The 11,782-nt window shown below is 41.7% G+C and overlaps 1 protein-coding gene across 1 annotated transcript; it reads right to left on the bottom strand.

Moving 5' to 3' along the window:
- Window positions 1-87: 87 nt before the first annotated feature.
- LOC135239889 (metal transporter CNNM3) lies at window positions 88-10,821 on the bottom strand. Its single transcript, XM_064308891.1, has 6 exons — window positions 9,064-10,821; window positions 8,626-8,769; window positions 1,670-1,828; window positions 1,244-1,413; window positions 672-768; window positions 88-197 (listed from the first exon to the last, which is right to left on the bottom strand). The coding sequence occupies exons 1-6, from the start codon at window positions 10,493-10,495 to the stop codon at window positions 88-90; spliced, it is 2,112 nt and encodes a 703-aa protein (XP_064164961.1). The 5' UTR covers window positions 10,496-10,821.
- Between the last annotated feature and the right edge of the window lie 961 nt (window positions 10,822-11,782).

The raw sequence follows: 11,782 nt of genomic DNA, 5'->3' as shown, positions 1-11,782 counted from the left end.
TGTAGTGAGCTGCAGTTCCAGTGGCTGCATCTGTGTTTTGGACTAGAGCTGCAGCAGTCAGTGCAGCAGTCTCACTGAGAGCTGCGGTCAGTCACGGACGGTGTAGTCGGGGCAGTAGCTGGACGGACTGGATGCCTCCCCAAGCTCAAAGGGGTCCCTCGGGGAGGGACGCTGTGTGGACACGGGGGACTGATGCACTGAACAGACAGACAGACGGATACACACACATACAAACATATATAAATATAAGCACACACATATGCAACGATACACATAACATGTATGTATGCATGCAAATTCAGACACATACACAAGAACATGCACAGTACACAGTGTACGAAAAATTAAATGACAATAAAACATTACTTATATCAGCATTGGGATCTCCCAAGTTTTAAAAAATATGACTTTTCCTTTGAAAAATATCTCGTTTTGGGTTCAATTTTGAGATCGTTCTTTTCATAATCAACTTAATGAAAACAAAACAATTCCATTTTAAAGAGATCAGATACACAAAAAAAAGATTTCAATATAAACTATTTGATAAACAAACCATTGTCTCACAGAACTTTGCCTTCCTCAAAGTTTGACAGATTTATTTCACGTTGACTGAACAACCAGTGTTTCATCCTTCCTTTATGTGCCGTTGTGCATGCAATTCTCTGACCTACCTGAGGAGGGCACAGTCAATGCAGACACGCCATAGTACGTGAAGGCCCCATTCTCAAACTTGAGGCCCTCCTTGCCGATTTCTACTTCCACACGACCCTATGGGTGAAACAGAGCAGAGGTGAACTGAAGTGCCATCCAAAACTTCCTTGTCTGCGTTCAGTCAACACTTGTGCTTCATTTTTACTCATGAGCAAATTCAAGCAATGAATCCGGGATGAGTTTGTAAATCACCAACCTGAATTACGTAATTGTGACATGAAGCTAATGTAACACTTGCATTTATTATGGAAGTCAATGTTCAGAACAAAAGTTGACTGAATCCTGGCCTAAATCTTTACACAATATAAACTCATAAACCAGATCAAATGTACTGCATTTATATACTGTGAATCATAAAATATCATCAATTTGGCTATTTACCCTTTAAAAACAAGTTTTGTCCTAAATAGATTTAGTATATTGGGTCTTTCCTCACAGCACATTCTTGTTATACAAGGAACCTGTTTAGTTGCCCTTCTTTGTGTTTGTTTATTGTAATCAGATGTCACCCAGAGCACGCGAGGCTGGTTACCTGCAGCAGCAGGATGAAGTAGTCCACAGGGTGGTTGCGGGTGTACAGGTAGTGATCGGGACTCAGTCTATTTCCTGGGTCAAACTTCACCTCCTGGTTGACACTGGGGTGCCGCAGGAGGTGGAACAGCACCCTCTCAGACATGCGCTGAGGACTGAAGTGTTCCACCTCTAGGAATGGAGAGAAACAGAGTGGAAGGGGGAGTAAGTGCAGAGCGTGGCCTGTGTATTTGCATGCATACGTGTGTGAGCGTGTGTGCTTTGTGTACAAGAGTTTGCACAAGTACAATGTGCACGTACGTTTCCAGTTGCAAGAAAATCTCATTTCAGCACAGTGACTATACACAACATGCAGTCAGTTTTGGGGACCATGGAACCCTATCCATGTTGCCCTGAAGGGGGGACACAAGACCACACTGATTCTGACCTCGGGACAGGAAGCGATGCGTGGCGAGGAGTAGCTGGGGGGAGGTGCGGATTTTAGGCTCCCCCTCGGGCAGCTTAAAGAGGGAAAACTCCTCATGGACGGTCCGGGGCTCCAATGGGATCTCCAGAGGGGCGAGTGGACGCTTGACCTTGGTTTCCACTGCAGGAGGCATGGGGGGGTGGGGGGTGAGGGGGCAGGGGGTCATGGTTTTGACAGCAAGGGAAGGGTTTGACAGTAGTGAAAGGTGGGGGGGATGGTATTCAAGGCAGAAGACAGAATTCAGTTTAGTGTCAATTTATTCCTTTCTGTTCGGTACACTGACTAGTCCTCAATACTGCTTTACAAAATAATACAATCAATTATCATTAGGGGTCCCAGCAGCGAAGCTGTTTGAACTCTATGGTATCTGTTAGGATTATTATTATTATTATTATTATTATTATTCTCCGCTAAAAGTGTCTGAGGCTCAGCAACCATAAGTCCTAGAGCAACCAAAATTTGTAGGTGGGTTCCTATGGCCCCCCACTACTCAGGCACTAAAAACCACCTATGTCGGCCAGATGGTGGCGCTATAACAAAGGGTCATGCGTAAAAGGCCATAGCTCCCACACCATAAGTCAGATCAACATAAAACTTCATCGACCTATGCATCCATGCTCTACAACTTTGCTATTGGGACTACCTATGTCCGCCATATTGTTTGCCCGCCATGTTGACTTTTTAGTTGAGGCGTGGAGGCTTTCTCCGCTAAAAGTGTCTGAGGCTCAGCAACCATAAGTTGTAGACCAACCAAATTTGGTAGGTGGGTTCTTATGGCCCCCCACTACTCAGGCACTACAAATCACCCAGGTCGGCCAGATGGTGGCGCTATAACAAAGGTCCATAAGTCAAATCAACATAAAACTTCATCGACTGATGCATCTGAATGTGCTCTACAACTTTGCTATTGGGACCACCTATGTCCGCCATATTGTTTGCCTGCCATTTGGACTTTTTATTAGTTGGGGTGCGGAAGAGCTGTAGCTCCAAATCTAAAGTGTTAGGACATCTAGTAAACTCCTTTACGGCAAGCGGCTAGAAGATATCCATGGCGACGCAACTAAGTAATCCGACACCGTCAGGTCTAGTTTTATCAGTGAGGGGAGGGTCTGAACTTCATAATGGACAATATTATCTATCTGGGCATTCATAAAAATATGCTTTCACCACTCAAAAGATCGTATTCCGTCATAGCAACAAGATAAACCCGAAAAATAGCCCTAAGATATGCCAAGATACCAAGATTAAATTAACGTATTCTGAACAGTGATTGTACATATATGGAATATTAATGTGATATATTGGCTGTTTTTGTGACCTTTTAGCTCGCACTTTCCCAAAATTCCATCAACGATAAGATCGGGACTCCAACGGCACCTAAAACCGATAGATTTCACTGAACATTCGACTGTTTACGTTTATGGGGTTCTGAACTAGTGACATCATAATAACTCTTACTGGTTGATTTTACACGCCTATTTATGGCAGTTGGTTCTCTCAGAATTCTGACTGATAGCCAGGTCAGTATTTTCACTGGACACTTGATACATCCCGCTTTATAACTTCAAAGTCCCAAGTCATTTGTGAATGGTTTAAATGGATTTTGAAAGTAGACACTTCATGCTACAATCATGGTAACAGAAATGAGCGTGCTGTGAAGTTTAGGTAGAAAACAACAAGGCTGAATTCTTCTGACGCAATTTACATGGCAACTATACGTTCAGATCGCCTAGTTTCACTCACTGTGGCCAAGCAGATTCGATAACGTTTCAGAAAATATAGGGTGACCATATTTTGGTTTTCAAAAAAGAGGACACTGCGGGCAGGATGGCGACATGGGGCAGACAGACACCCGCAGTGAGCGGAAGGTTGGGGCTGGGGGGGGGTTTACCTAGCAAGTTTTCAACGCAGGTTTTCGCCACAATCAGTTAGTAATGAGCTAATAACGGTTACATCACCGCCGTTTGTGGTGTTCACTCGCTGGGTGACGCTGACATAAAATTTTCCCCAACCATGAAGACTGCCTTACTTGTTTACATTTGGACAGATGTGGCTCGTGGGTAAATTTATCGCTGTTTCCGTCGCAGCACTTTCCTATGATTTCTTCTTACCGTGAAGAGTGCCTGACCCGCAACCGTAGTAATGTGTTAACACTAAATTTTACGACAACGCTAGCTAACATTTTGAAAGTCACGTTAAACAAGTAGAAATTAATGCCATCAGCGGTGATTAACAAACATACCAAGTATTTTAATAATGGATGTGCAGGCGTGGGTTTCGAATTATTTGTATTTTCTTGTAGACCATTAACCTCTTAAGGCACAAGCCAAATTTTGCCAATCCTTGCCCATTTAGGGGGTACCCTATTTAAAGCTTTATAACTCCAGACGTGAACACCACAGAGACTTGAAAAATGGCTTAAATGAAGCAAGACATTTGTACAATTTACAATACTAACACAGATTAGTTTATATTCATAATTTTGGAAGAAATAAAGTGCCACAAATGCAATTGTTTTGACAAAAAATCCAAAATAAATTTGCACTTTTTAAGTTCGCAATGAAATACTGCGAGATTGAATATATGCAGGAGGTTAAACTATACATGTGCTAGGTCAAAAACTTCTTGACCACAAGTTCATAAAATCTAAGGGTGGATATGTAGAACTACTATAGATGTATGAAGCAAAAACTAAGCAGTGTACCCAGCATCTCCAAATCTATCCAAAATGTCTAAATTATGCATTGCTGTAAATCATAACATATCCATGTATTTCACTACAAATCAACTGTTTTGACTCAAGAAAATCACTGTTGCATAATTTTCAAATGGGAATTACAAGCTTTCAGTCAGTACAGTGGTCTAAAATAGCTAGGTGTCCAGAAACATATCCAAAATCTCTCCAAAATTGAATAAAATGTTTTTTGTCCATTATAAAGCATATAAATGAGCCCCTTATGAGGGTTTAAGATGAAACATTGCTATCAGATTAAAAAAATAATGCAAAAACATTGTCACACAATGCGGTACAGTACCTAAATGTGTAATAATTAACTCGTGTGTATTTCTATACTCTGTACTCTCGTATGTTTTATTGTATGGGGATGAGACAACATGAAAACAATTTTTACCCGTCCACCACGTTTTGGCAATGTTCCAGCTCTGACGTCATCACTGTTGCATGCTTCACAAAAACTTACACTTCCGTCTAACGCTTACATTACAGTGTGAAATATTTACATTATATAACACCACTAACCTATTTAAAAATACTCAATTTCAAAAAGAACGTATATAACCGAAATATTTTGAACGATAATACTTACATAGCAATGGTGAAATCTCCTCTATGTTCAGTAGACAGAGACAGAGAGACAGTATCAATTATATTGTTCTATTCGCTTCTGTTTTGCTCCTGAAAACGATGTCAGCTAGGTCTATCAGCAAACATATGGCTTAGCTATGTTCAGAAGTCCTCAATAATAATAGTATTTTCCAAGAAATTACGAAATATCCTTGAACATGTTTCGTTAGGTGCATCGTATTTGTCTGCTAACAGAGTGTGATTGCGTAAGTGAATGCTATGCTAAGAATATTTTCTGTTACGCTGACCTATAAAACGCTATTCCGAAAGCAGAATTAGACATGTTATACATCGTTAGAAAGCTTATACTCTCGCCTACCGAATAAATGAATTGTAAATCTAGTCAGACTGTACTAAAAAGGGCGATGACGCCGTAAACAACAGGTGTGGTGTTACGCACAGCTATTTTGGAAGATACCCAGGCGTCACAGATGCGCCTATATTTCCCAAACGGATTGTCCAAGACAATTATGACCACGCAGTCTCAAAAGGGACATCTTTACACGTAAAACCAACAGTAAGGTTTTATATTTATTCAATATTTAGTCCCAGATATTGACTGTAGAATGACATGGTATCATTTTTAAAAACTTTTCTCGTTTATTTCGTTATTCAGTGAGCAGCGTTTTCACTGCTGTATAGGCATATCTTAGGGCTATTGTCGGGTTTATCTTGTTGCTATGACGGAATACGATTTTTTAGTGGTGAAAGAATATTTTTATGAATGCCAAGATAGACAATATTGTCCATTATGTCAAGGGTGGGGGGTGTTTTTTAGATGAGACTGCAGGGAGGGGGTGTGTGTTAAATGAACGACGGGAGCGACAATGGTGGGGCTGCGAAACTCCGTTTTCGGCATAGTTGTCATGTATCGTCTACTAATGAAACTGAAACAACGCGTTTCTGTTTTCATCTCACACTTTGGTTGCAGTAGCACCGAATGTTTGAGTTTAGTAATTTAGGCACGCGGGCGTGCCCACCACTAGGGGCAATGCGCTAAGAGGTTAAGAGCAATGGAGAAGAGCCAACGTCCTAATTGTCAAATTGTCTGCACCCACCGCTTACAGCAAAGTGCTAGTTATTTTTGGCTGGACTGCAATAGCGGGGCAGTCCTCAAAACCATATACAAGGTTTTGACCTGGTCTTGTTTTTAAAGTGAAAGAAAACCACTGGGTGCCCTAGTGACGGGTGCTGAGCTGAAAAATTAGCAGGCAGAAAATCCCTTAAACTGATTAACGTTATTATTGGTGTCAACTTGTTTTTAATTATTGTACTTGATTAGAAATGACATATTACTAAATATGATAGAGACATATGGGCTCAAATTAATGCCAAAAATATTTTGTATTTTTAAGCAATGACTTGTGCTTGCAACTTATGGTTCGTGTTTGTACTCTGCAAGTTGAACCTGTAAAAAAACGCTGTGTTTGTGGATATAGATTTTCATGAGGGGGGATGGTCACATCTATAAATTAAAATCTACATGTATTTTGTGATCTGAAGTGGTTTATTAACATTTGTGAACCGAAAAGGTACGAATGCAAAACAGATTTTTACGTGTGACACTCCCTCTACATGCAACGCCCAGTTTACAAGAAGAAAGCTACAGACAGACTTTTGGCACTGTTTTTACACTTCCGGTATGGAGAGCCATGTTGGGCAATTCATCCCCTCATTGAGTCTCCAAGAACGTCGTTATTAAAGGGCATATTGCAGGTTGGAGACCCCAGTGAATCAATGTGTAGGAAAATGATGTAGGAACTAGATTTTCATAAAAAAAATATACTTATATATATACTACCGTGACTTCTGGAGTCGTTTTTGTGAGAGAATTTTACTTCCGCATCTTAAAAAAAAACAAAAAAAAAACAAAAAAAAAACAACAAAACCCGGAAGTGACGTAACAAAAGGGAGCGCGGTCAACTTTTACAATCTGTTTGTGAAATATACGCGCATTTGTGACGCCTGGGTACCTTGCAAAATAGCTGTGGTAATACCACACGTTGTTTACGGCGTTGTTTCCCTTTTTAGTACAGTCTGGCTTGACTGACACTTCATTTATTCAGTAGGTGAGCGTATAAGCTTTCTAATGATGTATAACATGTCTAATCTGCTTTTGGAATAGCGTTTTATAGGTCAGAGTAACCAAAAGTTTTCTCATCATCGCATTCACTGACACATTCACCCTGTGGTAGCAGACGCTGAACCTGATGAAAACGTTGTCAACGATATTTCGTAATTTCTTGGAAAATACTATTATTATTGAGGACTTCTGGGCATAGCTAAGTTTGCTGATAGACCTAGCGGACATCGTATTTTGGAGCACAAAAAAAACGCGAATAGAACACTATTATTGATTTACTGTCTCTGTCTCCGTCTACTGAACACAGGTAAAATTTCATCATTGCTATGTAAGTATTACTGCTCAAAATATTTCGGTTATATAGCCTACGTTATTTTTTGACATTGAGTGTCTTTAAATAGATTAGTGGTATTATATAATGTGGATATTTCACACTGTAATGTAAGCGTTAGTTAGTAGTTTAATAATTTTTACGAAATGTAGGCCTATACTTAACCTTGTCTGAAAATGACCATTTGAAAAGTTAATGCAGGATTTAATCATTTTTACAAGACATAAGGGCACAAATTCAAAGGAAATAGAGGGAGGAAAGAGAGAAAAGGGGGAGAGAGATGCAGCAGTGAAGTCCCGTCTCTTCACCTGCACAAAACGCTGATTATTATTAAATCCTTAATGTTCTTGGAGACTCAATGGGGGAAATTGCCCAACATGGCAACCCTGGTCTCCACTGGAGCGCTGATTGGATAGTTGAAAATGCCTTGACCGACATGGCTCTCCATATCGGAAGCATAAAAACAGTGCCAAAAGTCTGTCTGTAGCTTTCTTCTTGTAAACTGGGCGTTGCATGTAGAGGGAGTGTCGCACGTAAAAAACTGTTTTTCATTTGTACCTTTTCTGTTCACAAATGTTAATAAACCACTTCAGATGACAAAACACATGTAGATTTTAATTTACAGACGTGACCACCCCCCCCTCACGAAAAGCTATATCCACAAACACAAAAACGTTTTTTTACAGGTTCAACTTGTAGAGTACAAACACGAACCATAAGTTGCAAGCACAAGTCATTGCTTACAAGTACAAAATACTTTTGGCATTAATTTGAGCCCATACTAGCCAGTTAAATAATGTGTGTAATAGAACAAACTTTGCCACGCCAAATTGCCACAATAAAAACTCTCTCTCTCTCTCTCTCAACCAAAATATAACATAAGCTGTGTTTTCCATTTGATTTTTCAGTTGTTGTGCATATTATTATTATTGTTATTATAATTATAATTATTATTATTTATATTGCAACAATCATAAACCAGCCAAAAACATTCATGTTACATTAACTGGGGTGGGAACCTCAGTAAGAGAATAATACTTGTGTGATTTACCGGTATTTTGCATGACAAACCCACCCCAACACACTCTCACACACACACACACACACACACACACACACACACTAGTTGCCCCACTCACTGTAGCCATCGGACTCGTCCAGGATCTCGGACTTGATGATCTCCTCAATGACGTCCTCTAATGTGACCAGACCCAGCACCTCATAGAAAGGATCCCCCTCCCCCTCATTGTTTACCTTCTGTACTATGGCCAGGTGAGAATTACCTGTGAGAGAAAGACAGACAAACAGTGGATAAGGGGAAGGAGGGAGAAACCATATCATATTGTTCCAATGCCGCTGCAAATTTTGTTACAACAACCCCTCGGTCAGTAGTTTCAGTATGAAACTGAAAATACTTTCTTTGAATAGCTACATTTTACCAATTTTGCAGAAGAATGTTTTAATTGCAAGAAGAGTGAACAACAAAGTTTAAACAGTGCCCTGTAGTAGGGTTTTGTGAGCATGTATGACATGGTGTGCCAATCTACAGACTTCAAGAATCCTTTAAGCGCCCTCACCTTTCTTGAACTCCTCAAGCATGGCATCCAGTTTGGTGTCATTGAAAACAAAGTGCAAAGGGTGGTTGTAGAACTTTGTGATGGTGGTCATTGGCGTACAGTCATCTGGGTCCACCAGAGCTAGGTCCTTGACATACAGGATTTCCACGATGTTCGAACGCTCTTCCTCGTACACGGGAACCCGCGTGTAACCACTCTGCATAATCTCCGACATGGTTCCGAAGTCCAGCACAGCGGTGGAAGGAAGCATGAAGCAATCTTTCAGTGGAGTCAGGATGTCCTCCACCGTTTTGGTCCTTAGGGCACCGCGGCTGAACTCTTCCTTGACAAATTCGTTGTATGGGTCGTTGACGTTGGTCCTGATCATCTCCATGGTCTTCTCGCGCACACTGCAGGTGTTGATGTCGCGGCGCAAGGCCAGATCTAGAAGCAGACCCAGCGGGCAGGACAGCGGGCAGGTCAGCACCATACAGACCTGAGCTAACCACGTAATGTTCGGCGCGATCTGGAATCCGTAACCGGAGCATATTACGTGCGGTAGCAATTCGGCCAAAAGAAAGATTATGAGACCACACACGAACACAGAGAGCACAACAGATCCCAGGGCGCGGTAGAACAAAATGCCGAGAGCGGAATGCCCCACTGCGCAGGTAAACAACAGAGCGCATGCCAAGAAATTGCCCCGTCTTCTCACTGGCTCCAGTCGCTTTGCAGTCCGCTTCTCTTTCTCAGATCCACAGCTGTGCAGCACGTACAACTCCAAAGGATCCAACCATAACAAGCTCAGATTTAGACTTCTAAACACCGCACAGCCACAAATTATCGACACGATACCCACCGCCAAGCCCCATGCCGGAATGTAATCGCTCGCGCGCCCAAGGTCTTTCACAATACGCAATCTGTCTGGACCCAGGGATACCCACTTGACGCCTTGTAGGACGCATACGTGATGGTATCCCGGATTGGTCTCATCTCCTACCCCGGATGCAGCAGAGGCGCTATCATCGGTCGCCTGGACCGTTATCAACCCACTGTTCTCCTCATCCGCACTGAACGTTCCCGTGACTTGGAACGCAGTAGAATTCCGGCGGTATTCCTTCTCGCACGGGTCTGCTGCATCTCCTACAGCACCTGCCTCCCCCTCTGCAGCTTTAGCGAAAGCAACCCACGGCCAAGTTCTATTATACAGGTGAGAACCAAACAATCGCAGCTGGAAATTGGCTCCGTACTGCGCTACGATGATCCGATTCTGCATAAATACCTGCGCCGGAGGCTCCTCCAGACGCAGCCCAAGAACCTGCGGGGCTTCCTGACTGCAGGCGCCGAAACCGAACCCGCAGAAGAACAATATCGTCAACAAGAAACGTAAGTCTGCCAAGCTGACCACCATATTGGAATTGGGCAGCTGGGCTCTATGAATCATGTGACACATGCCCTGAGTTGGATCTACATGCTCCCTGACGTAAAACGGATCGCATAACACGTTGAAGGAAACCGTTTCGCTGTGGTCGCCATTTCGGATCTTCTAGCCTTGAACACAAGAAAATCTGTCAGTCGTCAGGGAGCCACAATGGAGGCCATTGCTTACACAATCCTAACGCCCACTTTTAAGAACCGGCCAATTTTTGACGACAAATATTAACTTCCAATAGAAATAACTCAAGGCATATGGCCCGCCTTACTTTGTCGGAATAGGTGAAAGGGTCTCGTAAACAAGTTACTGTACTTAAAGGAGCCGTGCCAATTGTACTACTGTAAAACAATAGCTTTGTTATTACTCCATAAAGTTTCATCTATTCAGTCGTTCAAATAAAAATGGTCTGGCAATGTCTCAGAAGTATAAAAGCACACCTTAGTAGCAGGTCGTGCACGGATAGTTTGTTCATTACGCAAAAACACTGTAAATAATTTCTGAGATAATCTTGCAGTCACCGAGTAACCACAACGAAAACAAACTTTCACAGTTGTATTCACGTTTAGCACAGTCCACAGTTAGTCATTTAGAACTCCATCTCACCTTTACTACATGGTGCCAAAGTGCATGGAAATGCTCTAGTTTGGAGGAATAACTAATGACTGAATCTGCAAGCAGGAAAAGAGTATTTTCACTTGCACTACAAGGTGGGAAACGGCACATTGTCTACTGTGCATATAGCCGTTAAGTACAATTCTTGCACATGCAATCCGGAATGAGCTGCATGAAACTGGTATGCCATGATTCGGTCAGGACAGATGAGGAATAAGTTATTAATATGAATTTAAATTTGGCCAGCCTCTACCAGGTCCCTTCCTATTACACATTTTCTGCTCCTGTAAGTACCTAGCTATTTAGGCCATGACATCACGATAGCGCTATAAAAAATCTGAAACAGTCAAGATAAGGAAACAGAAGGAGAAACCCATCTGAGTGAAGGGTGAGTGGAAACTCCAATAGTACTACTGCACATTTCTAACCAACACTGTTGAGACAAGAGCAGCTTTTACTTATTAGGGGGCTGGTCTGGTACAAGCACACTTCCCCAATGGACTTTGGTAGCAACAGAAAATACAACTAGAACGTGTAAAAATATAACAGGACAGTGAACATAACAGGCAATAAAACAGATCACATTTTTTTCTTTTTAAAGTAGAGAAATATATCTCAGTTTATTAATATCATCTTTGTAATATTCTTTTTTTTTCAAAACTTTAAGACAGTAATTATAAAACAATATGTACA

Source organism: Anguilla rostrata, chromosome 14 (assembly GCF_018555375.3).
Source record: "Anguilla rostrata isolate EN2019 chromosome 14, ASM1855537v3, whole genome shotgun sequence".
In the NCBI taxonomy this organism is placed as follows: Eukaryota; Metazoa; Chordata; class Actinopteri; order Anguilliformes; family Anguillidae; genus Anguilla; species Anguilla rostrata.
Note: the sequence above shows the minus strand (reverse complement) of the source record. Positions and strands in the feature narration are given on the sequence as shown.

What these genes read in the sequence shown, in the direction of transcription:
- LOC135239889 (XM_064308891.1), bottom strand. Translation starts at nt 10,495, where the DNA reads ATGTGTCACATGATTCATAGAGCCCAGCTGCCCAATTCCAATATGGTG. An exon ending in GGACGAGTCCGATGGCTACA is followed by an intron (nt 1,829 to 8,625) that starts GTGAGTGGGGCA and finishes TGCCTCCTGCAG; the next exon opens with TGGAAACCAAGGTCAAGCGT. An exon ending in ATTGACTGTGCCCTCCTCAG is followed by an intron (nt 198 to 671) that starts GTAGGTCAGAGA and finishes CTGTCTGTTCAG; the next exon opens with TGCATCAGTCCCCCGTGTCC.